At 47.3% G+C, this 27,130-nt stretch overlaps 1 protein-coding gene across 7 annotated transcripts in view; it reads left to right on the forward strand.

Moving 5' to 3' along the window:
• The window catches only part of LOC119972705 (TPR and ankyrin repeat-containing protein 1-like), a 211,443-nt gene that overhangs the window by 147,909 nt on the left and 36,404 nt on the right, over window positions 1-27,130 (forward strand). For all 7 annotated transcript variants that reach the window (XM_038809842.1, XM_038809843.1, XM_038809844.1 and 4 more), the window contains 3 exons: window positions 12,750-12,949; window positions 19,912-20,049; window positions 20,849-20,989. In XM_038809842.1, coding sequence (XP_038665770.1) covers window positions 12,750-12,949; window positions 19,912-20,049; window positions 20,849-20,989 — 479 coding nt within the window. The remainder of the gene's footprint in view (window positions 1-12,749; window positions 12,950-19,911; window positions 20,050-20,848; window positions 20,990-27,130) is intronic.

Consider the following 27,130-nt stretch of genomic DNA (forward strand, 5'->3'; position numbering starts at 1 on the left):
TTCTGTGCAGAGCCTGCATGTTCTCCCTGTCGCGTGGTTTCCTCTGGGTGCTCCGGTTTCCTCCCACAAGCCCTGAAAGACTTGCTGTTAGGTGGATTGGATATTCTGAATTCTCCCTCTGTGCCTGAACAGGTGCCGGAATGTGGCGACTAGGGGCTTTTCACAGTAACCCCATTGTGGTGTTAATGTAAGCCTACTTGTGACAATAATAAAGATTAAAATTAATTACTTAAGTTTTTGTTCCTCTCTCTCTAAACTTTTATTTCTGAGGTTTCAGGAACTAAAGCTACTTGTCATTTTACAAAGCTGACTTTCCAGTTTAGCTGCGTGTTTTTGGGATAACATGTTCTAACTTTGTAATCATGTAATTTTGGATGTATTTCAATATCTAATTTGTTTCAGTGATAAATATTTTACTATGACAAAATGCTTTCATGGTTTGATATATGTTTACCCTCAATCTATTACAGTTTCGCATTTTGCCAATAGTACTTCAAAGGTGAATTCATGTTGAGTGTATGTTTCCCATTACCTATCCCTGTATTTTTTTATTTGCATTCAAATCTTTTTTGCTATATCTCTGTGCTTAATAGCCCTAGGCCTCTATTTAAGTCACACTCTGGAGAGTTAAGCACATAATCCAGTGCAGTCCTGAAGGAGTGCTGCAATGTTGGCGGCACGGTCTTTCACATTAGATGTTAAACCGAGGATCTGTCTCGGGTGAGTGTATAAAGTCCCATGGCGCTATTTTGAGCAAGACCATGGGTGTACTGGGGAATAATCATAGCTGAAAAAGCATCACTAAATCAAGTTGGTTGATCAGTACTCAGAGCTGGATGTGGGGTCTTGCTTCCACAAATTGCTGTTTGAGCTCCATTACAGTGATTTATAAATCAGAAGTACTTAATTGAACCATCTGGGCCTGGGCTTATGAAATCCTACCAACTGTCCTGGCTCAAGCCAATTCACACGTCATTAACCTGGGATTTCCCCTCTCTCTAGATCTGTAAAGACTTAATTACCTGCAAATGCTCGCATTCAAAGTATTGTCTTGCATCTTTGACTTTGTCTATATATATATATATATATGTTTCTGGAACATACCACTTCATTCATCTGAGGAAGGAGCAGTTCTCTGAAAGCTAGTGATTTGAAACAAACCTGTTGGACTTTAGCCTGGTGTTGTCAGACTTCTTACTGAGAATTTAGAGCAGTGTAGTCCAGTGGATAATTGTTTCTGTGCTGCAAGTGTGGCTCCAGTGACATCATTTTGGCCATATGCACTAATGTTAGCAGAAAACTCCTTACTCTTTAGATTTACTTCACAAATATCCAACACAATTTAATGTAAAACATTGCAGTCTTTCTCTTTCACCAAAGGTTTTAGGAATTCTGGGACAAATTGATCAGATGCAGCATAGCTTAACGCATTTTCTAGGTTTTGTTCAGGGGCTGCGAGCTACATGCAGTGATTGCTGAGAATACTGGCCTACAAAGTGAGCCATGCCAGGTCCACCCTTTTCTATCCAGAAGTTTAGATGTGGCAGATAAAAACAAGCTGTTCGCATTAGCTGATGGCACAAGTACTAGGGGACACTAGGGGTTTTAAGTAAACAATACAACAAGGTAAGGGAGAGATTGTTACATAGCATGTACTAATGATCCTGAACTAAAAAACAAAAAATTCTCGAAAACACAGTTGGTCTGATAGCATCTGTAGAGTGTTAACGTATTGAGTCCAGGTGGCTCTGTTCCTCTCCGCAGATGCTGCCTGATTTGCTGAGTTTTTCCAGCATTTTCTTTTTTTATTTCCGGTTTCCAGCATCCGCACTATTTGATTTTTATTTTTATTTCAAACTCTCTTCCAAAGAGGATGGTGTTCAGGGAAGATGATCAATGATTTCTAAAGGAAACTGGTTGGTTACTTGCGGGAAAAATGCCTGCAACGTGACAGATAGAATAGGGGAATGGAACTGACCAGATTGCCCTACAGAAAGCTGAGATGGACTTGCTGAGACGAATGTCTCTTTTTGTGCTGTTATGACTACATGGAAGTTGCTAGCCCTTTTGTAATTGTGTGGCCTTTTGGAGCTGCTTATTATTCATTGGGTATGACAGAGTTGACAACTGTGGGTCAGTGTAACCCTCGTCCCAAGTCAGAAGACTGTGGATTTGGGACCTTCCCCAGGAATTTGGACACATTTGGCTCTGCTGACACTCCAACGCAGTACTGGGGAAGTGCAGCATTGTTGGAGCTTCTGTTTTTTGGATGAGGTGTTAAACTTCATCAGGTAGATGTAAAAGATCCCACACTAGTATTTCTCCTTTGTGTTCTGGCCAACATTTATGCATCAACCAATATCACTGACAATTTATCTAATTGCTGGGTGTGATCTATAAAAACAAATATGCCTTCTAGTGACCTAGAATGGTTATTCTCATTGGACAAGCTGTCCACAATCCAGGCCCCCCCTCCCCCCTCCATGCATTGTTGACGTGTTACCATGGTGCTGAAGTCTTTTTTTAAAGTATTTTCAGCAACCAAAGGAAGCAAAACACACATTATCAATATAGGCTTGCGCACTCTATGGACTGAATTTGTGCAAAAGCGGAAAGTATCTTCAGCTTGGGCAAAATGGCGCTGGAACACCAATTCGGGGAATCTCACCCTGAACCTGGCATCCACCATTTGGCTGTTGGGGAGGGGGTGGTTGGTGGAAGTTCAGATGGCACATCCATGGTTCATGACATTGAAACATGCAGCTGCCTTCGAAAGGTTTCATTGGTGAAATGTCCAAAACACCGATTTGTGGGTTTTACAATTTTCAAGAGAAAGTCTAAACTTACCGGAGGTCTTTGGAGAGGTAAGGTTCCCTTTTGGATGGGTCCAGAGGCACCTACACCTCATTCATGTGGTGCAGGTGTCACTGGCTACACCAGCATTTATTATTCATCCCTAATTGCCCTTGAAAAGATAGTGGTGAGCTGTTGTCTTTAACCGCTGCAGTCCATGCTGTGTAGGTACACCCACAATGCTGTTAGGGAGCGAGTTCCAGGATCTTGACCGATGACAGTGACGGGACGATGATATATTTCTAAGTCAGGGTGGTGAATGGCTTGGAGGGGAACTTCCAGGTGGTGGTGTTCCCATGTATCTGCTGCCATTGTCTTTCTAGATGGTAGTGGTTCTGGGTTTGGAAGGTGCTACCAGAGGAGCTTTGGTGAGTTCCAGCAGTGTCCCTTGTAGATGGTACACACTGCTGCCACTGCAGTGGTTAAGCGAGTGAATGTTTGTGGAAGGAGTGCCAATCAAGCGGGCTGTTTTCTCTCAAGCTTCTTGGCGTTATTGGAACTGGACAGGCAAGTAAAGAATATTCCATCACTCACCTGACTTGTGTCTTGTAGATGGACAGGCTTTGGGGAGTCAGCAGGTGAGTTGACCATAACAAAATTCTTAGCCTCTGACCTGCTCTTCAAGTCACAGTATTTATAGGGCCAATCCAGTTCAGTTTCTGGCAACAGTAACATCCCAGGATGTTTATAGTGGGGGATTTAGCAATGATAATGCCATTGACTGTCAAGGACAATAGTTAGATTCTCTTGATGGATGCGGTTATTGCCTGGCACTTGTGTTGTGCAATTGTTCCTTGCCACATGTCAGCCCAATCTTTTAAAACTAGACATGAATGTACATAGAAGGTGCTAAATCATTGCAACCGTCAAATTGTAAAGACATTTAAATCCCTTCGTAAACTACAAGTTGTCAAGTCATTTAAATCTCTTGTTCTTTGAATTGAAAAAAATGGTGATAAAGTCTTTGATGTTGGGCTATGAACATAAATGCTTGTTGTTGTAAAGAATTAAGTTGTTGAAGGAATTTGAATTTAGTGACTGGGCCTTTATCAATGAGAAGATTTTTTTTAGATTGGCATAGATGAGGCATGGGGAGTATGTGAGGTTGGGGGGGGGGGGGGCTAAGGTTTTTTTTACACTGTGACAAAGTACTAAGGACAGTCTTTCAGCAAGCCTGCCTTTGCAGCTGGCAGCCCCTATAGTTATGTAATGACTTAGGCCAGGTCTTTGAGATTGGCGAATTAGAATACGAGTTCCCTGATTAGTGGCCCATGGCCCAATCAGGGAACCCCTTTATGTGTATATAAACAGGGAGTGCCAGATCTTCTGCACTCCCAGTGTAGACAGCAGACTGAATGGTCATGATTATTCAGCTGTTGGATTTGTAAATAAAAGGAATTCTGGTGACGGAACATCTACCTCTGTGGACTTATTACAGTGGCGACGAGGAAAACTGAACGACCCGAAGAAACCAGCAGCTACCGCATATTGAGGGTAAGCCACTGACAGGCAAAATGCCTTTATTCGGAAAGTTGGACTCTTGACCCGACAGTGGAAGACTGGGCCCAATATGTAGAGCGGATAAAGTACTTCTTTAGAGTAAACGATATCATTCCGGATGAAAAGCAACGGGTCATTCTGCTGACCGCTTGTGCACATTATGCACAGTTTCACTTTTCCGGAGGCACCGGACACACACACTTTCCAGGAATTGACGGACTTAGTAAAAGAGTTCTATGACCCTAAGCCACCTCTGATCCTGTGAAGGTACCAGTTTTACTCAGCATTCTGAGACACTGGGGAGTCAGTTACAAACTTTTTAAACAAGATTAAGGCGATTAGCAGAGGCTTGCGAATTTGGCCTGACACTAAATGAGATGCTCCAAGACAGTTTGGTATGTGGAATAAATAATTTAGCAATATAGAAACGTCTGTTAGCAGAGGCCGAGCTGGATTTCAAACAAGCTTTGCAGCTGGCTTTGTCCTCCGAAAAAGCGGCAAGCGGAGGGCATGAGTTACAGGGTACTCCGATGGAGGTGGACACCCATACCAGTGAAACCGAGTTAAGGGACTACCGCAGGGGGATAGGCAACTGCATAGCCACCCTCAGGAATGACTCGGATACTAAATTAACCAAGTCCACTTGCAGAAGCCCTCCCAAGCAAGGGAAAATTAGATCCAGATAGACAGCAGCCCCTGCAGCTTTCACTCGGCAAAATATTGTAGTTGTCAGAGATCTGAGACAGAAAGGAGAAATAGAAGCCCAAAACCATCATCTTGGAGAAGGTCACATCGGCCGGGTACAGGAGAATGCACACCTTGGAAGCCCCACCTACCTCTGAGGAACAACTAAATTGTGTAATGATGGTGAAATCAAAACTCTTTAAATTATCCATAAGGTTGAATGGACGTCCCACACTGATGGAAGTTGACACTGGAGCAGCCGTATCAGTGATAGGGGAAACAGTATTCAATAAAATTAGCACTGGACTCTAAGCCTTATTCCTAACCAGGACGTCGACAAAACTGAGGACATGCACAGGGGAACCGCTGAGAGTGTTGGGCACAACGCACATAACTGTGGCTTATGGAGAGCAACTGGTTAGGCTGCCTTTAATGGTAGTGAAAGATGTGGGACGGAATTGGCTAAAAGAGATCCAGCTGGATTGGATAAACATTTTCCAGATGGAAAATGGTCACCTGAGCAAACTGCTGTGCAAATACCCAGAGGTTTTCCGAGAAGGGGTCAGAACAATAAAGGGAGCAATGGCGACATTGCATGTAGATCCAGGGGCAGTCCAAAAATTCTACAAGGCCTGACCAGTACCCTTTGCATCAAGGCAGAAAGTCGATATGGAAATAAAACGATTGGAGTGTGAGGGGATAATAAAACCGGTCCAGTTTGCAGAATGGGAGGCACCCATGGTGCTTACCCTTAAGCCGTACAGCTCGGTCCACCTTTGTGGAGATTTCAAACAAACGATTAATCGCTACTCACAAATGGACAAATACCCAATTCCCCGGATTGAAGATTTGTATGCAAAGCTGGCTGGAGGACTCCTGTTCTCAAAGCTGGAAATCAGCCATGCAGATCTACAGCTGAAGCTGGACGAAGAGTCCCAAACATTCTCAACGATAAACACCCTGAAGGGCCTTTTTCAGTACACAAGATTACCCTTCGGGGTATCGTCAGCTTGTGCGATACTCCAGAGGACAATGGAGAATATATTGCAAGGGCTACCGCAAGTCACCATTTACCTGGAAGATGTCCTCATTACAGGAAAGACAAAGGCAGAACACCTGCAAAACCTGGAGGAAGTCCTTAGGAGGTTTTCACCAGCAGGCCATAAGACCATAAAATGTAGGAACAGAATTAAGCCACTTGGCCTATCGAGTCTGTTCCGCCATTCAATCATAGAACATAGAAAAATTCGGCCCATGATGTTGTGCCAAACTTTTGTCCCAGATCAAGAACAAATTAATCTACGCCCCATCATTCTACCGTAATCCATGTACCTATCCAATAGCCGCTTGAAGGTCCCTAATGTTTCCGACTCAACTACTTCCACAGGTTGTGCATTCCATGCCCCCACTACTCTCTGGGTAAAGAACCTACCTCTGTCATTCCCCTTATATCTTTCACCATTCACCTTAAATTTATGTCCCCTTGTAATGGTTTGTTCCTCCCGGGGAAAAAGTCTCTGACTGTCTACTCTATTCATTCCCCTGATCATCTTATAAACCTCATCCTTCTCCGTTCTAATGAGAAAAGGCCTAGCCCCCTCAACCTTTCCTCGTAAGACCTACTCTCCATTCCAGGCAACATCCTATTAAATCTATTTTGCACCTTTTCCAAAGATTCCACATCCTTCCTAAAATGAGGCAACCAGAACTGCACACAGTACTCCAAATGTGGCCTTACCAAGGTTTTGTACAGCTGCATCATCACCTTATGGCTCTTAAATTCAATCCCTCTGTTAATCAACGCTAGCATACCATAGGCCTTCTTCACGGCTATATCCACTTGAGTGGCAACTTTCAAAGATCTATGAACATAGACCCCAAGACCTCTTCGCTCCTCCACATTGCCAAGAACCCTACCGTTACCCTGTATTCCGTAGCATTGTCGCCTACGGCACTGAGGACCCGGGTTCGAATCCCGGCCCTGGGTCACTGTCCGTGTGGAGTTTGCACCTTCTCCCCGTGTCTGCGTGGGTTTAACCCCCACAACCCAAAAAAAGATGTGCAGGGTAGGTGGATTGGCCACACTAAATTGCCCCTTAAGTGGAAAAAAATAATTGGGTACTCTAAAATTTAAAAACAAGAAAGAAAAAAAAACCCTGTATTCCGCATTCCTATTTGCCCTTCGAAAATGGACAACCTCACACTTTTCAGGGTAAAACTTAATCTGCCATTTCTCAGCCCAGCTCTGCATCCTATCTATGTCTCTTTGCAGCCGACAACAGCCCTCCTCACTATCCACAACTCCACAAATCTTTGTATCGTCTACAAATTTACTGACCCACCCTTCAATTCCCTCATCCAAGTCATTAATGAAAATCACAAACAGCAGAGGACCCAGATCTGATCCCTGCGGTATGCCACTGGAAACTGGGCTCCAGGCTGAATATTTGCCATTCACCACCACTCTCTGACTTCTATCGGTTAGCCAGTTCATTATCCAACTGGCCAATTTCCCACTATCCCATGTCTCCTTACTTTCTGCATAAGCCTACCATGGGGAACTTTATCAAATGCCTTACTAAAATCTATGTACACTACATCCACTGCTTTACCTTCATCCATTTGCTTGGTCACCTCCTCAAAGAATTCACTAAGACTTGTAAGGCAAGACCTACCCCTCACAACTCCGTGCTGACTATCCCTAATCAAGCAGTGTCTTTTCAGATGCTCAGAAATCCTATCCCTCAGTACCCTGTCCATTACTTTGCCTACCACCGAAGTAAGACTAACTGGCCTGTAATTCCCAAGGTTATCCTTATTCCTTTTTTGAACAGGGGCACAACATTCGCCACTCTCCAATCCCCTGGTACCACCCCTCTTGACAGTGAGGACGAAAAGATCATTGCCAACGGCTCTTCAATTTCATCTCTTGCTTCCCATAGAATCCTTGGATATATCATGTCAGGCCCGGGGGATTTGTCTATCCTTAAGTTTTTCAAAATGCCCAACACACCTTCCTACCTAACAAGTCTCTCCTCGAGCTTACCAGTCTGTTTCACACTGTCCTCTCCAACAATATGGCCCCTGTCATTCGTAAATACTGAAGAAAAGTACTCGTTCAAGACCTCTCCTATCTCTTCAGACTCAATACACAATCTCCCGCTACTGTCCTTGATCGGACCCACCCTCGCTCGAGTCATTTTCATATTTCTCACATATGTAAAAGGCCTTGGGGTTTTCCTTGATCCTACCCACCGAAGATTTTTCATGCCCTCTCTTAGCTCTCCTAATCTCTTTCTTCAGTTCCCTCCTGGCTAGCTTGTATCCCTCCAGCACCCTGTCTGAACCTTGTTTGCTCAGCCTTACATAAGTATCCTTCTTCCTCTTAACAAGACATTCAACCTCTCTTGTCAACCATGGTTCCCTCACTCGACCATCTCTTCCTTGCCTGACAGGGACATGCATATCAAGGACACGTAGTATCTGTTCCTTGAACAAGTTCCACATTTCAGTTGTGTCCTTCACTGACACCCTATGTTCCCAACTTGTGCACTTCAGTTCTTGCCTGACAGCATTGTATTTGGTCTGCCCCAATTGTAAACCTTGCCCTGTTGCATGCATATATCCCTCTCCATTACTAAAGTGAAAGTCACAGAATTGTGGTCACTATCTCCAAAATGCTCCCCCACGAACAAACCTGTCACTTGCCCTGGTTCATTACCAAGTACCAAATCCAATATGGCCTCCTCTCTGGGAGGGGAGATCTGCATACTGTGTTAGAAAAGCTTCCTGGACACACTTTACAAACACCATCCCATCCAATCTATTTGATCTAATGAGTTTCCACTCAATATTTGGGAAGTTGAAGTCACGCATGACTACTACCCTGTGACTTCTGCACCTTTCCAAAATCTGCTTCCCAATCTGTTCCTCCACATCTCTGCTGCTAATAGGGGGCCTATAGAAAACTCCATGAAAACAAGATGACTGCTCCTTTCCTATTTCTGACTTCAACCCATACTAACTCAATAGGAAGATCCTCATCGAACTGCCTTTCTGCAGCTGTACTATCTCTAATTAACAATGCCACCCTCCACCTCTTTTACCATCGTCCCTAATCTTGTTGAAACATCTATAACCAGTAACCTCCCAACAACCATTTCTGCCCCTCTTCTATCCAAGTTTCCGTGATGGCCACCACATTGTAGTCCCAAGTACCGATCCATGCCTTAAGTTCACCCACCTTATTCCTGATGCTTCTTGCATTGAAGTAGACACACTTCAACCCATCTCCGTGCCTGCAAGTACTCTCCTTTGTCAGTGTTACCTTCCCCACTACCTCACTACATGCTTTGACGGCTTGAACATCGGCTACCTTAGTTGCTGGACTGCAAATCCGGTTCCCATTCCCCTGCCAAATTAGTTTAAACCCTCCCCAAAGAGTACTAGAAAATCTCCCTCCCAGGATATTGGTGCCCCTCTGATTCGGATGCAACCCGTCCTGCTTGTACAGGTCCCACCTTGCCCAGAACATCTCAGCACACTACAACCCCAGGAAAGAGTTGGTGTGATGCGTCTCAATATGGAGTTGGTGCAGTTTTGGTACACAGAGGGCAAAACGGACAGGAACGACCTGTAGCATTTGCTTCCAGGACGTTGACAGCAGCAGAACAAAAGTACCCCCAAATCGAAAAGAAAGGACTGGCTGTGATCTTCGCAGTGAAGAAATTTCACCTGTACTTGTACGGGCGGAAATTCACCACAAGCCATTGCAGGGGTTGTTGAAAGAAAACAAAGCAATACCACCGCTAAACTCGGCCCGGATCCAACGCTGGGCTCTACTACTGGCGGCGTACCAGTATCAACAGGAACATCAGCCAGGAGCCTGGGTGGCAAATGCCAAAGCATTAAGCAGGCTGCCATTACCGGACGGCCCACCATTAGTACCCAAAATAGAGAAAACGGTAATGACGTTGCATTTCTTGGACACCCTTCCAGTGGCCACACAAAACATTCATTTATGGACCCAAAGGGACCCGGTTTTATGACAAATAAAACACATGGTGCTAACTGGGGAGATGGAAAGACCAGTCCAGGTGGAATTTCACTGTTACTGGAGCAGAAGAGAGTAGATCACCATGGAAGATGGGATCCTGCTATGGGGGGCTCGAATAATAGTTCCAAGTCAAGGCCGTCGAGCCATACTGGCTGAACTACATCATGGGCATCCTGGAGTCTCAGAATGGCCAGAAGCTATGTCTGGTGGCCGGGCCTGGACACAGACATAGCGGCATTGGTAGATCGGCCAACAAGGGCAGAAGGTGCCACCGGCAGCCTCGCTGCACCCATGGAAATGGCCAGGCAGACCATGGCCGTGACTTCATGTCGATTTTGCAAACCCGTTTATTGGGTTCAATGTTTTTTATAATAGTAGACACCTATTCCAAATGGCTGGACATCTACAAAATGAACACTGCAAATTCAACAATTACCATTGGAAAAACTCCGCACCTCGTTCACAACTCATGGTATCCCGGAGGTGTTAGTTTTGGATAATGGATTGGTTTTCGCCAGCCAGGACTTCACAAAATTTATGAAGTTGAATGGCATTCGGCACAAAAGGAAGGCACCATACCACCCGGCATCAAATGATTTGGCGGAGAGAGCCGTCCAGACTTTAAAAGTCGGGTTGAAGAAACAGTGAGCAGCATCATTGGCCACCAAACTGTCGCGCTGGCTATTTGACTACAGAACAACACGACAACGGGAATAGCACCGGCGGAGCTACTCATTGGGCAGATGACTCCAAACCAAATTTAGGTGGCAGAATAGAGCGACACCAAAAGGCCCAATGCAGGGGCCACGACGACAACACTCGCTGAGAAAGGCAGTTCAACACGGATGAAAATGTATGGGTCAGAAATTATGCGAATGGCCCCACATGGGTAGCAGGAACAGTCAAGGCCAGGACAGGACCTGTGTCGTACGAGATACTTGTGGGAAAACATGTAATAAAGAAACACTTGGACCAGGTGCGGGCCTCAGATTAGTTTCCTCCTCCGGAGCGGACTCAGACCACCATACCAAGGACCGTGGAGAGTCCTCCCGACAAACTATTCATACCCCTCCGACACCACTAGTGAGGACATTGGACTCGGATACGGACACCGTGGATGATGCCGCAGCTGTACCCCTGCCGCCGGAGGAAAGGGGCGAACTGCCCCTCAGGCGCTCACATCGGAAAAGACGGGTGCCTAGCCATTATACCCCCTACGTCAGAGTCCAAAGTGGAGGAGCTGGACCTGTGAGTTAGGAGGACCATGGGGGCTCCTAGGACTTTGGTGGGGGGAGGCGTGTAATGACTTAGGCCAAGCCTTTGAGATTGGCCAATTAGAATACGAGTTCCCTGATTAGTGGCCCAATCAGGGAACCCTTTTCTGTGTATAGAACAGGGAGTGCCAGATCCTCTGCGCTCCCAGTGTAGACAGTGGATTGAATGGACATGGTTGTTCAGCTATTGGGTTTGTAAATAAAAGGAATTCTGGTGACTGGACTTCTGCCTCCGTGGACTTATTACAAGTTGCCTCAGCACTTTGTTTGGAGATGGCTAGCCCTACTCCTATATTCACCCATGCAATACAAAATTAGAACATCTAGTGAGACTAACAGTCTGTCCTGGTCCACCCACGTCGACTCTACGATCACAAAAGCACAACAGCGCCTATACTTCCTTCGGAAAGTAAGAGAATTCGGCATGTCCGCATTGACCATACCCACTTTTGCAGATGAATCATGGAAAGCATCCGATCTGCTTCATCACAGCCTGGAATGGCAATTGCTCGGCCCAAGACCATAAGAAACTACAGGAAGTCATGAACACAGCCCAGTCCCTCACACAAACCCGCCTCCCATCCATTGACTCTGATCTATACCTCCCACTGCCTTGAAAAAGCGGGAAGAATAATCAAATACCCACCCCACCCGGGTTATTCACTCTTCCAACTTCTTCCTTCGGGCAGGAGATACAAAAGTCTGAGAACAAGCACCAACAGTTTCAAAAACAGTTTCTTCCCCGCTGTCACTAGACTCCTGATTGACTGTTTTATGGATTGATCTAATCTCTTCACATATTTTCTCTATTGAGTACTGCACTCAATATGCTTCACCCGATGCCTGTGTCTATGTATTTACATTGTGTAAGGGCTTTGGCAAAGGGTCATCTGGACTCTAAACGTTAGCTCTTTTCTCTCCCTCCAGATGCTGCCAGGCCTGCTGAGATTTTCCAGCATTTTGTTTTTGGTTATTTTCATTGTGGATCTATCGTATCTCCTATGTTTTTTTTTCATGTATGGAATGATCTGTTTGGACTGTACGCAGAATAATACTTTTCACTGTACCTTGATACACGTGACAATAAAACAAATCCAAATCCCTACATCTGGAGTACTTTTCCCAAGTGAGGTTTGTCAATGAGTGCACTAAAGAGCTAAAGTAAACATGCTTTCTGTGTATATGAATATTGAGATCACATACACAAAGACTGTGCCTGTTACTGATGTTTTTCTTACTTGCCTATCAAAAATATAATTGCCCACAGCTAGATTCTCAAGTAGCTACTTGTGATTAACTATTTTGTGCATTGATGAACTGTATATAAAATCATTATTTGTTTTGATTTTATTGATTAATATAAATTCCTTGTGTATATTTAGGAATTTTGAACTTGGCCTCTGGTGTGGTGGATCTTCTCCAGTACTATTTTCCAGAGTCCTTCGATCGCTTACCGAGAGATTCAGGCCTCTTTGATGGACCAAAACCTTCTATTCTGGAATCCTGTAGTGTCAGCGACTTGGCAATTTTGCTTCGAGGAAACAAACGGAAATCTCAGCCAATAGAATTTGGTGCTCATCAGGTTTGCAATTGTACATCTAATCCTATTTTGTGTATTGGAATTGCATACGTTTGTGATGTTCCATGAAGAGGTTGTAAATCACCCATTTAGAGTGAGTGAGTGGAAGAAGTTACCAGTTAAATTGTAGAATATATGAATGGGAAAATTGGAAAAGAAAAAGTGAAATAGCAGGACGCTTTTTGTCTTTGGCATTCCTTGGACAGAGACAGAAAATCATTGGGAGAGTTTACGTAAATTCCAAGCGGTGCAGATACAGAGTAAGCCTTCCTCTGTTCAGCCTCCTCCATCAGAGCAATCCTTGCTGTGCCAAAGTGCCATTTTTCCATTTACCACACTGATCAGATTTTTACAAAGTGCTTAATTAAGAATAGTTTTGAATGGCCAACAACCACCACCATCACCGACTCGATTATGATTGTCCAAACTCCCAGGTTCAATCCCGCCCCTGGGTCACTGCCTATGTGGAGTTTGCACGTTCTCCCCGTGTCTCCGTGGGTTTCACCCCCACAACCCAAAGATGTGAAGCTTGGGTGGATTGGCCACACTAAATTGCCCCTTAATTGGAACAAACCCAAAGATGTGCAGGTTGGGTGGATTGGCCATGCTAAATTGCCCCATAATTGGAAAAAAAAACAATTGGGGTATTCTAAATTTATTTTTTAAAATGATTGTCCGGGACTTCTGGTGGCGTGGGCGCGCAGGGCGGCCGCAGCGAGAAGAGCTCCCTCCGGTGGCCGTGAGTCGACGCCCTCCCCGACTACCGTCGGCCTTTGGGGCCGTCGCGAGCAGCCAGCAGGGCCGGTTTAAAAACCGGTGAAGAACCCCACGCGGGTGTTGGGGCGGCGGGGGCTGAGGTCCTGGGCCCAGCATGGCGTCGGGGCCAGAGCAGCAGGGGCGGAGCTACGAGGAGGCAGGCCCGAGTCCAGGGCACCATGTAGTGGGGTGTCCCACAACGGATGGCTCCCACCTAGGAGGAAGAAAGAAGGCTGGAACCTGGTCCCAGGGGAGTTCTGGATGTGTACAGAGGGGAAAGGAAGAGAGCTGGAAGATTTAAAGAAGTTTGGTGAAGTTTTTTTTCCTCCCCTTTGTCTTTAAAAAAAAAAAGAATAATTCAGATTGATGAAGGACAGAAGGGTGGAGGGAGAGAGGGGAGAAGAGAAAGAAAGTGAAAAACAATAGAACATAGAACATAGAACAGTACAGCACAGAACAGGCCCTTCAGCCCTCAATGTTGTGCCGAGCCATGATCACCCTACTCAAACCCACATATCCACCCAATACCCGTAACCCAACAACCCCCCCCTTAACCTTACTTTTATTAGGACACTACGGGCAATTTAGCATGGCCAATCCACCTAACCCGCACATCTTTGGACTGTGGGAGGAAACCGGAGCACCCGGAGGAAACCCACGCACACAGGGGGAGGACGTGCAGACTCCACACAGACAGTGACCCAGCCGGGAATCGAACCTGGGACCCTGGAGCTGTGAAGCATTTATGCTAACCACCATGCTACCCTGCTTCTGAAGGATGCGAAAAGCAGCGTCGAAGAAAGGAGGAAACGCGGGGTCGAGCTGAAGGAGAAGACAAAAAGAAGCGGTGATAGGATGGCGGAAGCCGAACTGCAAAGCGTGGCCGCACTATTTGCGGTGGAGAAGATGACCGAGGTGATGGCGGGGGAGCTGGAAAAACAGTTTGCGAGGCACATGGAGGCCTGAAAAAAGGAGATAGCGGCCGCATTGAAGTTACTGGTGGAGGAGGAAATCGCCCCGATAATTGCCCCGTTGAAGGTGGCAGTGGCAAAGGCATTGGCCGAGGTGAGAGAGCAGGGTGAGAAGATGAAAGAAGTGGAGGAAGCCATGTCACGGCACAGCGACCAGGTCACCTCGATGGGAGATGAGTTGCGGAGGGCTGTGGAGATTAATAGAGGTCTCCGAGCAAAGCTGGAAGACTTGGAAAGCCACTCAAGGCGGCATAATTTGAGAATTGTGGGCTTGCCCGAAGGGACAGAGGGCCCAAGGCCAACACAATACTTCGCTAAGAATTTGGCGGAGCTTATGGGGGAGGGTGAGCGCCCCTCCCTGTACGAGCTAGACCGAGCCCATCGTTCATTAAGGCCAAAGCCCAAAGTGAACGAGCCGCCAAGGGCAGTAATTATCTGCTTCCATAAGTTTTGCATGAAGGAGAAGGTGTTAAACTGGGCGAAGCAGAAGCGGGAGATACTATGGGATGGTACTACGGTCCGGATCTACCAAGACCTGACAGTGGAGTTGGCAAAAAGACAAGCGGCGTTTGGGCGAGTGAAGGCGACGTTGGACAAGAAGGGGGTACGGTTTGGTATGGTGTACCCAGCGAGGTTGAGGGTAATGTATAACGGCAAAGACTTTTATTTTGAGACAGCGCATGCGGCTGAGGCGGTCGTGAAGGCAGAAGGCTTGGGACAGACATGAAGAGCGGAGCTGGAAGAGAGACTGTGGACTGTGTTTGGACAGCTGGAAAATGTATAAATGTTGTAACTTTCTTTTTACTGATTTGTATTGTAATCTACTTCTCTTTGTATTGTTATAGAGTTTAAGTTAATGGTGGGTTGATGGGCGCTCTGTGTTGCGACGGTTAAATGTTATGTTAGTGAATTGTATGGGTTGGATTGTTGGGTTTCGTTTTTTTTCTCTGGGACTGGGTGGAAGTGGATGATATGTCTTGGCGGGGGGGCGCCACCCGCACGAGCTAGCTATAGTCAGTCAGCTAATGAACGGAGGTGAGAGGAGAGGAGGGCTGCGGACATTGGAGCCTGGATAGCAAGCGTCAATGGGCGTACGAGGCAAGTGAGAGGGGGGGGAGGAAGAGTTGGATGCTGGGGGATGTTGTTTCTGGGAGAAAGGTAGGGGGGGTTTTTGGGAGGGTGGGAAGGGGTTCGATGTTAACAATGGACAGGGGCGGGGTCAGTCTTATGGGGCAGGGCCCGGCGGTACGTTGATGATGGATATGAAAGGTGGGGTGGGGTGGGGTGAGAGGCCCCCAGTAAGGATAGTTACGTGGAACGTGAGAGGGCTAGGAGGTCCGGTCAAGAGGTCAAGGGTGCTTGCGCATCTTAAAAGTCTGAAAGCCGATGTGGCAATGCTGCAGGAGACTCATTTGAGGGTGAAGGACCAGGTGAGACTTAAAAAGGGTTGGGTTAGCCAAGTGTTTCATTCTGGATTTGATGGAAGGGCTCGAGGGGTAGCAGTGTTGGTCAGCTAAGTACGCTTCCAGATGGAGAAGGTAGTGGCAGATCAGGGGGGTAGATATGTGATTGTGGCCGGGGCACTGGACGGGAGATTAGTGGCGCTGGTAAGTGTATACGGTCCCAACTGGGACGAGGCGGGATTTGCGAGGAAGGTGTTGGAGCCATTCCTGACTTGGACACACACAAGCTGATTGTGGGGGGGACTGAAACCTGGTGCAGGAGCCAAGGTTGGACAGATCACGGCTGCGCTCGCTGGTCCCATCAGTTGGGGCAAAGGCACTAGCTGGGCTAATGGTGGAAATGGGAGGGGTGGACCTTTGGAGGTTCCTGCACCCAGGGGAACGGGAGTACTCGTTTTTCTCAGCAGTCCATAGGGTATACTCTCGGATTGACTTTTTTGTGGTGGGAAAGGCTTTGCTGGCTGGAGTCAAGGGGTTGGAATATTCTGCAATTGCTGTGTCACATCACGCGCCACATTGGGTGGATATGGTGCTGGAGAAGGGGGTAGTACAGAGGCCGGGGTGGAAACTGGATGTGGGGCTTTTGGGGAACCAAGTTACTTGTGAAAATATTGAAAAGGTAATTAAGGAATATGCAAGATTTAACTGTACGGGTGAGGTGTCAATGGCAGTCGTCTGGGGGGCTCTAAAGGCGGTAGTGAGGGGTGAGGTAATTTTGTTTAAGGCCAGGGTGGACAAAAGAGAGGTTGGAGTGGCAGAGGGTAATAGATGAGATGTTGGAGGCAGATAGGAGTTATGCGGAGGATGGGGACCCAGTGATGCTGGGAAAGAGGAAGGAACTACAGGCGAGCTTCGACCGACTATCCACCAGGAAGGTGGTGCGCCAACTAAGGCGAGCGGGGGGTGCAGTTTATGAACATGGAGACAAGGCGGGCGTATGTTAGCAGGTCAGCTCCGGAGGGAGGCAGCAGCAAGGGAAATTCTTCAGGTAAGGGATAGGGCCGGGAAGTTGGTGGTGGCTCGGGAGCTGATTAACAAGGTTTTTGAGGAATTCTAAGAGAGGTTGTACAGGTCAGAGCCACCCGGGGGAGACCATGAGATGCTGGAATTTCTGGATGGGTTGGCGTACCCGAGGCTAGGGGAGGGAGACAAGGCTACATTAAAAGGAGCAATACTGGAACGGGAGATAAAAGACGCGATTGGGAGGATGCAGTCGGGGACGGTGGCAGGGCCGGATGGGTTTCCGGTGGAATATTATAAAAAATTTAAGGATAAGGAAGGCTTCGCAGATACAACATCACTAGTTTGGTGGGGAGAATGAAAGCCGACCTGGCAAGGTGGAATGGCCTCCCTCTGTCACTGGCGGGTCGTGTGCAGGCGGTTAAAATGAATGTGTTGCCGCGATTTCTGTTTATTTTTCAATGCCTACCGATTGTCCTGCCAAAGTCTTTTTTCAGGGAATTTGAGGGGAGGATTACGTCGTTTATATGGGGAGGGAAGGTGGCCAGAGTGAGGAAGGTGCTGCTACAGAGGGGAAGGCAGGCAGGGGGTTTGGGTCTCCCAAACCTGATGTACTACTACTGGGCAGCAAATGTGGAGAAGGTGCGGAGCTGGGTCACAGGGATTGATTCCCAGTGGGTCAGAATGGAGGAGAGTTCATGCAGGGGGTCGGGGCTGAAGGCACTAGCAATAGACGCTCCCGATAGCTCCAGGGAAATACTCAGGGAGTCCGGTAGTAATAGCTTCATTGAAAATCTGGAGGCAGTTTCGCCAACACTTCAGGTTGGAGGCAGGGTCGAGGGAAATGCTGATCCGGGAGAACCATAGATTTGAGCCAGGGAGGTGGGCGGAAGCTTTCGGAAATGGGAAGAGAAGGGGATTAAGCCTAAAAAGATTTGTTTCCTCGGGGTCGATTTGCAGGATTGAGGGAGCTGGAAGCGAAGTATGGGCTGGAGCGGGGAGAAATGTTTAGGTATATGCAGGATCGGGACATTGCCAGGAAGGAGATACAGAGCTTCCTGGAGGAACCGGCCTCCACGTTGTTGGAGGAGGTGCTGGCGGCAAGTGGACTGGAGAAGGGGACAGTGTCAGCGGTATACGGAGCTATGTTGGAAAAGGATAAGGCACCACTGGAGGGGATCAAAGCGAAATGGGAGGAAGAATTGGGAGAGATTATAGAGGAGGGGGTCTGGTGTGAGGTGCTCCGGAGAGTGAATGCCTCCACCTTGTGTGCGAGGTTGGGGCTGATACAGCTGGAGGTGGTGTACAGGGCACACCTCACGAGGGCAAGGATGAGCCGATTCTTTGAAGGGGGGTCCAAAGCTTGGGGAGTATTGGAAGGAGGTGTTTAGGGTAATTGCCAAGGTGGTGCATGTGAAGCTGGACCCGGGTCCCCGGGAGGCCATATTCGGGGTGTCGGATCAGCCAGGGTTGGAAACGGGTGCTGAGGCAGATATCATATCCTTCGCCTCGTTGATCGCCCGAAGGCGGATCCTGCTGGGATGGAGAGCGGCCTCTCCACCCTGTGCCCTGGCGTGCCGAGGGGACCTGTTGGAATACTTGACCCTTGAGAAGGTTAAGTTCGAACTGAGGGGAAGCTCGGAGGGGTTCTACAAGTCATGGGCACTATTTATTATGCACTTTCAAGAACTGGATAACATCAAACATTAGTTGGGGGGGGGGGGTGCAGGGGGAGGTGGGCTCTCTATGTTGCAGATGGCTATGGGTAATCCCTGATTCCTTTTTTTTTCTTTGTCATTTGTTTATGTTAACATGCGGGCTGATGTCTGGGCATGGTGGGAGGATGGGATCGTTGTTACTGTTATGGGGTTTGAGATATTTGTTGTTGGTTATTGATTGTTGTTGGGTGTAAATTCGGGTGACAAATTGTGAAAAAAGAGAATAAAATTTTTTTTTTTTTTAAATGATTGTCCAAACTCCGTGATCAGGGTGAACTTGAAGTTCAGGTGTGCTCGGCCAGTGTCTAACCCACTGTGCCACCCATTTTCAGAATACCGTAAAAAGAGGCTGTCTTGAGCAGAACAATCATATTCACCAATATCTACACATGTTCTGCCAGTTATGAACATATGTGATAATCTAAAAGTTAGGAACCTTCTTCAAATTACAAAGGATAAAAGGGAATCAAAGATAATTTATCCTTATTTAATCTGAATGCTGTATTCATAAGAGCAGCTTGACTTGAGTGTGGGGTGCTGCTGCTATTGAATGTACCGACAGGCGTGAGAGTTGCCCGAGTTGATAATTTTGCTGGTGGGTTCATGTTGTCGTAACTCCGGTTTCATACCTGGATCTGAAGTGTCATGATATGTCCCAGTGTTTCATTATAATGTGCAGACCTGTTGTTACGTTTGCTGACACTGGATGGTCCTCAGCTGTGCAGTAGCACTGCGTATGAACATACAAATGGACAATGGGGCAATGCAAATGGCCCACATCAGAATACACTTCCATCTTCACTCTAAAGGTGTTAAATTAGTGAAGTGCTTCATCCATTCTTTCAGACTTGACTGCCATTTGTTTACAATTAAAGGAATAACATCCTTGAAAGTGGCCACAATGTGGATTCTATCTAGCTGTAGTAGGTTCTTGTATTTTGGAGCATGACTGCAGTTTGAAGAATCAAGAAGACTCCATCTGCCTTTTCATGCCACATGAGTGAGTTGTGCAAGATTGTTGAGATTGTATAGTCATCAGCATTGACCATGTTCAAATGACTCTTTGTCCTAATTTTTTTTAACACAATGCATTGCAGGTTATTCTGGTTACGAATGAGAAGGTGAAGGATACAATACCAGAAGAGCTTAACCTGGCCCTGGTTCTGACAATATATGAAGCCAAAGGTTTGGAATTCGATGATGTCCTGCTTTATAATTTCTTCACGAATTCCGAGGTAACAGCTCAGAAACAAGGGAGGTTTTGATGGGGAGAAGGCTCTGTATGGTGGGAGGGGTGAGGGGGATGACTTGGAAGCCCTGCACAATTGGTGGCCGGGACCTGATTGTGATTCCATTCCTGGATCTTCGGGGGTGTCTTTTATGGGTGCGGGCTGATTTGAGTCAAAAGCTCGCCCCCTGCGCTCCTGATTTGGATGGTTCCATTGCGAGGATAGGCATGACCTAGTCCTCCTCAATTTTCCTGGAGCCGGTCCATGTTTCAGTGAGTTTTGGTTCACAACATCTCAGTCTTATTGCTCTCATGCTAAGTTATGCCCTGCCACACGCATCCCCCTCCCTTGTATGTGGCAGTGTGGATAGAACATGGGATGCATAGAGGGTGATGAGGGCCTGTGTTTTTATTTTAACTTGGATGAAGTTCCGTGGCACCAAGGCTGGCATTTTAAACAGCCCACCTCCACATCCGGCAGCCCCTTTGGCTGCCTCCGAACTTCTCCCTGGGTCGGCTGGCCTGACTGCAGCCTGCACCCATCCCTCGCAATGAAAACGCCATACGCACGAACAGGCACTTTCTCCCAAGGCTGGCGGGCTGAGCTGTGAATTTTCCCAACTCCTTCCCGCCTCGAGGATGAAAATCCAGGCTAATGTACCTGTATTGAATCAGTCTGGAGAGTAAGCCGCGTGGACCTAAGTTAGGAAGCAAGGTGAATAAAATTTGTAAATTTTTACCATGTTTTTGAATGCTGTAATTGTGAATTGCCATGAAGAATGTGCTATGCTTTTGTCGTTCTTCAGGCTGATAAGGAATGGAGGGTCATCTCCTCTTTTCAACCTTCCCCTCAGTCAAAAGACAGCTATGCGCCATTGCTGGAGCAACCAATGGATGACACAATTTCACAAAGCAGGGCTCTTGAGTTCAATGTGGAACTGCACAAGGTAAAACTGGCTCATTGTTTATTGCAATGTAATTTTTGTAAAGTGAAACAACTTTACTCATGAAGGAAATAAAAATAATGTGCTGGCAAGGCCAGTATTTGTTGCCCATACCTAATTACCTTTGGGAAGGCGGTGGGATTTGTTCAGTCTCCAAAAGTATGTTTTTGTCTGTCCATGATTGGAAAGCACTTCAGATAGAATCCATTTTCCCTTAAAAGCTATAAGGTGGGATTCTCTGTCGGCAGACCCGGAAATCGTGACGGGTGTCGATTTTATGCCAAATTGCAATTCTCTGTCACCTTGACAGCGGCGACAATGCATTCCTGAACGCCCGTACAGTAAATGCTGTTGGCACATCATTAGTGGCCTGACCCAATATTCTCTGGAACCTCCGTGATGCTCCGCCTCCGATGTGCCAAGTTCCCGATGGCGAGGTTCACTTGTGATTTATTTATTTTTAAAATAAATTTAGAGTATCCAATTATTTTTTTCCAATTAAGGGGCAATTTAGCATGGCCAATTCCCCTAACCTGCACATCTTTGAGTTGTGGGGGTGAAATACACATAGACACGGGGAGAATGTGCAAACTACACACGGACAGTGACCCGGGGCTGGGATCGAACCTGGGTCCTTAGCGCCATAGGCAACAGTGGTCAACACTGGGCCACCGTGCCGCCCCACTTGTGATTTTAAAAATTGTGAAACCGGCATCGTGGCTGAAGAAGGAGAGAGAGGGTAGGGAAAGTGTGCCAACGTCGCCATAGTTTGCTGACAATTTTGCTGGAGGGCTTCTGCCACGTCCGGGGGTGGAGGGAGTAGCGGGGGTGGCCAGGAGGTGGGGTCGGGGTGGACAGGTACGGAGCACCATTGCTGCAGCCTGCAAGGCAGCCATGCAGCTGGTCACGATGCTAACTGCCTACTATGAACTTGGGGCCACAGGCCATATGGGTCTTCCCCCCCCCCCCCCCCCCCCCCCCAGGCCCCAGGTGCCCTCTGCCCCCAGCCGCCCCATCAATGGGATGGGCACGTTCCAGTGTAACCAGTGTCATCATGTTGACTGAGATGAGTCTGTTAGGCAAATGTGATGTGCATATGCAGCTGCAGCTTGTCAGTCTCCAAAGTGCCAATCATGGACCTGGCGAATCCCGCATCGATTATGTTCCACATGGCACCAGTGCTAATCCCTCCACAGTCGCTGAATCGGTCCAGGTTTGGCGCCAGTCTTGCTGTCCACGATTCCGCCCCAGCTTCAGCCGATAATCTACTTGACTTCAACCATTCAAATTATTCACGGTTCCAAGAATCTGCATAACGACATGTTTCCCAGCAATTCATCTCATTCTCTTAAATTACATAGAACATACAATGCAGAAGGAGGCCATTCGGCCCATCGAGTCTGCACTGACCCACTTAAGCCCTCACTTTCAACCCACCCCCATACCCAATAATCCCCTCCTAACTTTTTTTGGTCACTAAGGGCAATTTATCATGGCCAATCCACCTTACCTGCATGTCTTTGGACTGTGGGAGGAAACCGGAGCACCCAGAGGAAACCCACGCAGATATTGGGAGAACGTGCAGACTCCGCACAGGCAGTGACCCAGCAGGGAATCAAACCTGGACCCTGGCGCTGTGAAGCCACAGTGCTATTCACTTATGCTGCTCTAAATTGATGCGCTCTTGTCATTGGTTCCTCAACCAGTAGAAATAGGCTTTCTCATTCCTCATTCCTATCAAAATCCTTCATGTAGTAAAACACATTGATTAGATATCCTTGCGTTCTCTGGTGTCGTGATCAAAATCTCAGTTGCTCAAATCTCTCCATTTTACATAGAATATGGCACAGTGGTTAGCACTGCTGTCTCTCAGCACCAGGGACCTAGGTTCAATTCCGACCTCGGGTGACTGTCTGTATTCTCCCAGTATCTGCGTGGGTTTCCTCCGGGTGCTCCGGTTTCCTCCCACAGTCCAAAGATGTGAGGTTAGGTGGATTGGCCATGCTAAATTGCCCCTTCGTGTTATGGGATAGGTAGAGTGGGATCGTCAGGGGAGTAAACCTAGTTAGAGTGGTCGTTCAGAGGATCGATGCAGACTCGAGGGGCCGAATGGCCTCCTTCTGCACTCTGGATTCTATGAATATACAACACAGAAAAGTTCAACCGAGCCAGTCCATGTCCGTGTTTATCCTCCACTTGAGCCTCTTCCCATCCTTCCTCATCTAAATCCATCAGCATAACCATTTTCTTTTCTCCCTCATATTGATGCACTTAAGGAAAAACTAGCCAAATATTAATTTTACCTCACTGCACGATGCAGTGGTGAAACCTGTATTCTCACCACTGTAGTGGAAGAAGATTGAGCACTCTGTGGCCCACAGCGAGCCTCCACAGCAACATGGGCCAACCCTATTGGAAGAACATGCCCTAACGTTGCAATCGGCCCCTGCCACTCCCACCACCTCTCAACAGGCCTACCTGATTGTGACCAGCAAACCTCCTCTCTCTCTTTAACTGCACTCTGGCCCTCTGCTGGTCAGACCAGGGAATACTGCAGTCCCAGCAGTGACCACCACCTTCAGTGGCACTGCTGGAACTGAACAACCAGCAGCTCTTGGATGCACGGATGCACAGAGAATGAATTCTCTGTTCTTTTTTTAAAAATTTAGAGTACCCATTAATTTATTTCCAATTAAGGGGCAATTTAGCGTGGTCAATCCACCTACTCTGCACATTTTTGGGTTGCGGAGGTGAGGCACAAGCAGACACGGGGGAGGAAATGTGCAAACTACACTTGGACAGTGACCCGGGCTGGGATCCAACCCAGGTCCTCAGTGCCGTAGGCAGCAGTGCTAACCACTGTGCCGCTCACCGTGCTCGATGTTAAATTGAGTCCTGGCTTCCAGAATTGGCAGAGATCCCAGCACTGATTCTAATAGAACACAACTACCCAAGTCTGGATAACTAGCTTTTACTCCCATTCTCTGTCTTTCAGCCACCTGGTTATCCATTCTGCTAATTGTCTGTAGACTCTATTTTCTGTCATTTTTGGATTCCTTTATTTTTCTGCTGCAAATTCAAAACTAACCGTCCTATAGTTCCCTAGACATGTTCTGTCTCCCTTCTTTAGGTGTAATATTAGATCTTCTGTTACAACACTTTTTTTTCAATGAATTATTAAATGTGTAATAGCGCCTCTGCTATATCTAAACTTGTTTAAATTCGAAGTCTCCAGAGAGTGCTGTGGCATGTGCTGTGGGACTTTGTCCTAACTTTAAAGATTTTGCTTAAACCACGAGCTTTTATGCAGGGTGCATCACAGCATGAGAGGGAAGTGAGTAGAGGAAGCCATGCTTCTGGAATAGATAGGAGGGGAAGGGCTCTCAATGGGGGGCGGGGGCATTTCTCCCTGGGGTGTTCAGGTAGGAATTCTCTTGCGCTGTTGTTATTAGCTGTGTCCCACTTCATTGAGGTCGCCCTCACTGAAATCTGCTAACGGTTGCAGCCAGAAGTATGGTCTCGGAGCAGGGAAAGGAAGGCATCACCAATGGTTGGGATCGTGGACGATGAACATTTGAACCACTGTTTCCTGCCAGGATGGAGCAGATGAGATTTGCAGCATCTCCCAGTTTGCCATTCACTGTTGCACAAAGGAAGATTTCTGAGGTTCTGTATTTTTTGGTGGGGAGGAATATTTTTATTATTTTTAGCAATTTATACAAAACATACAATAACACAGAATAACAATTTTTACAGTAAAGAACCCTCCCTCCATCCCCTGCCTTCTTCTGGCATAGTCTAACTTATTTCCCCCCCCCCCCCCTCCCCCCCCAAAAGAGTTAACAGTGATTGAACTCCATAAAGTCACCCAGCCGCGCCGAGGTGCTATGCGGTGTGATCGACTTCCAGCCCAAGAGGATCCGCCTCCTTGCCACCATTGAGGCAAAGGCCAGGATGTTTGCCCCTGCCCCCGTCCGGAGTTGCAGCACAGCTAATGGGCAAGGATTGCCAACATAGTCTCAAAAAAGGACTTCCAGAAGTCCACTAGCTTTGAGCATGGCCAGAACAAGTGCATGTGGTGCACTGGGGCCCTGAACACATCTATCCCCTTCAAAAATACCTAGCCTTCGTGAGACGAGCCCAGAACACCACCTTTAACTGGATGAGACTCAGCCTCACACAGGACAAGGTCGAGTTCACCCTCCTCAGTGCCTCACTCCAAACTTCCTCCACCAAATCGGCCCCAGTTCCTCTGTCCATTTTGCCTTCATACTCTCAACTGTGCATGTCTCCTCCCCCACCATCAGTTGTTATATACCTGACGTGTTGGCTACCTTCAAGCCCAAGCAGGATACGATCCTCTTGAACAAGGTAGAAAGCTGCTTCACCGGATAGGCAAAGAAGTGCTTTTTGACCCAGCTAGGCACCTGGAGATACCTGAACCCATCAGTGTCTATAAGCACATATTTTCCCTTCAGTTCCCTCAGGCTAGCAAACCGACTCTCAAAGTGTCCCATTTTCTCTAAACCCTTTTTCTTCCACTCCCTAAATCTCACATCTGACCTAGCAGGCTCAAATAACTGGTTCCCACAGATGAGGGGTTAGCCTTGAGGGCAGCCCTCAAATTAAAATGTTGACGGAGTTGCCTCCAAAATCTTAACATGGCCACTACCACCAGGTTAGTCAACTATTTATTTGGCACCACTGGTAACGGAGACGTTACTAACGCTGCTAGGGTTGCTCCCCTCAATGACTCTCCCTCCACCCGGACCCAAAGCTTTTCCGAGTCCCCACACCACTCTCGCACTTTTTCAGCATTAGCTACCCAGTAGTAGTACTGAAAGTTTGGCAAGGCCAAGCCCCTTATTTGTCTCTCCCTCTGGAACACCGTCCACCTGATCCCAGGGCCTTTACCCGCCCAAATAAACCCAGTCACCAGCCGGTCAATCTGTCTTTTAAACAAAAAACGCCTTGGGCAAGATTATTGGAAGGCACATAAATATAAAATTCTCAGCAAAATATTCATCTTAACCGATTGCACTCGGGCGACCGTTCCATTTTTGTAAGTTTGGCCTTGTCCTTCTTCACCAGACTTGTATAATTCAACCTCCGGAGTTTCCGTCCCTTACTATCTGGACTCCTGAATACAAAAAATGACTTTCTGCTAGCTGGCATGGTACTCCCCTAAGCCCCCGTCACCACCTCGGTACCCCAACCACAGAGTATTCGCTCTTTCCTATATTTAGCTTGTAGCCAGAAAATGCTCCAACTGGGTCACTGTCCGTGTGGAGTTCGCACGTTCTCCCAGTGTCTGCGTGGGTTTCACCCCCACGACCCAAAGACGTGCAGGTTAGGTGGATTGGCCATGCTAAATTGTCCCTTAATTGGAAAGAATAATTGGCTACTCTAAATAAAAGAAAATGCTCCAAAATGCTGTAAGACTCCCATAATGTTACCCATTAATGCCTCAAGATCCCCCCCATATAATAACAAATTGTGGCGTCCAGCAAGACGAGAGACAAGCCAAACTTTCATTACTATTACTGGGTGGCTCCACTCATGCTACAGAACTTGGACCAACCCCAAATTTTTCTAATACCACAAACAGATCATAGATAGAATGTACAATGCAGAAGGAGGCCATTCGACCCATCAAGTCTGCACCTTCCCTTGGAAAGGGCACCCCACTTAAACCCACGTCTCCACTCTATCCCTGTATCCCAGTAACCCCACCTAACCTTTTGGACACGAAGGGGCAATTTAGCATAACCAATCCACCTAACCTGCTCATTTTTGGACTGTGGGAGGAAACTGGAGCACTCGGAGGAAGCCCACACAGACAAGGGGAGAAAGTGCAAACTCCACACAGTCACCAGAGGCTGGAATTGAACCCGGGACCCTGGAGCTGTGAGGCAGCAGTGCTAACCACTGTGCCACCGTGCCCCACTCTAGCTGGTCGTACGTTTTCTCCACAAGGGAAATTATCAACTCTGGAACCCAACCCACTCTCTGGGTAAGCACCATGTTCAATAGCTATCTCGCGTTTGCCGTCAAGCTCCACCCCTTGACGATTCCTGCTTGGCCTTTCCCCACCACGCCCAGCAGAGGAGGCTTCAGTCTTAACGGCAACACTAGCTGACAGCT

The sequence above is a fragment of the Scyliorhinus canicula genome, chromosome 10, assembly GCF_902713615.1.
Source record: "Scyliorhinus canicula chromosome 10, sScyCan1.1, whole genome shotgun sequence".
Lineage (NCBI taxonomy): Eukaryota > Metazoa > Chordata > Chondrichthyes > Carcharhiniformes > Scyliorhinidae > Scyliorhinus > Scyliorhinus canicula.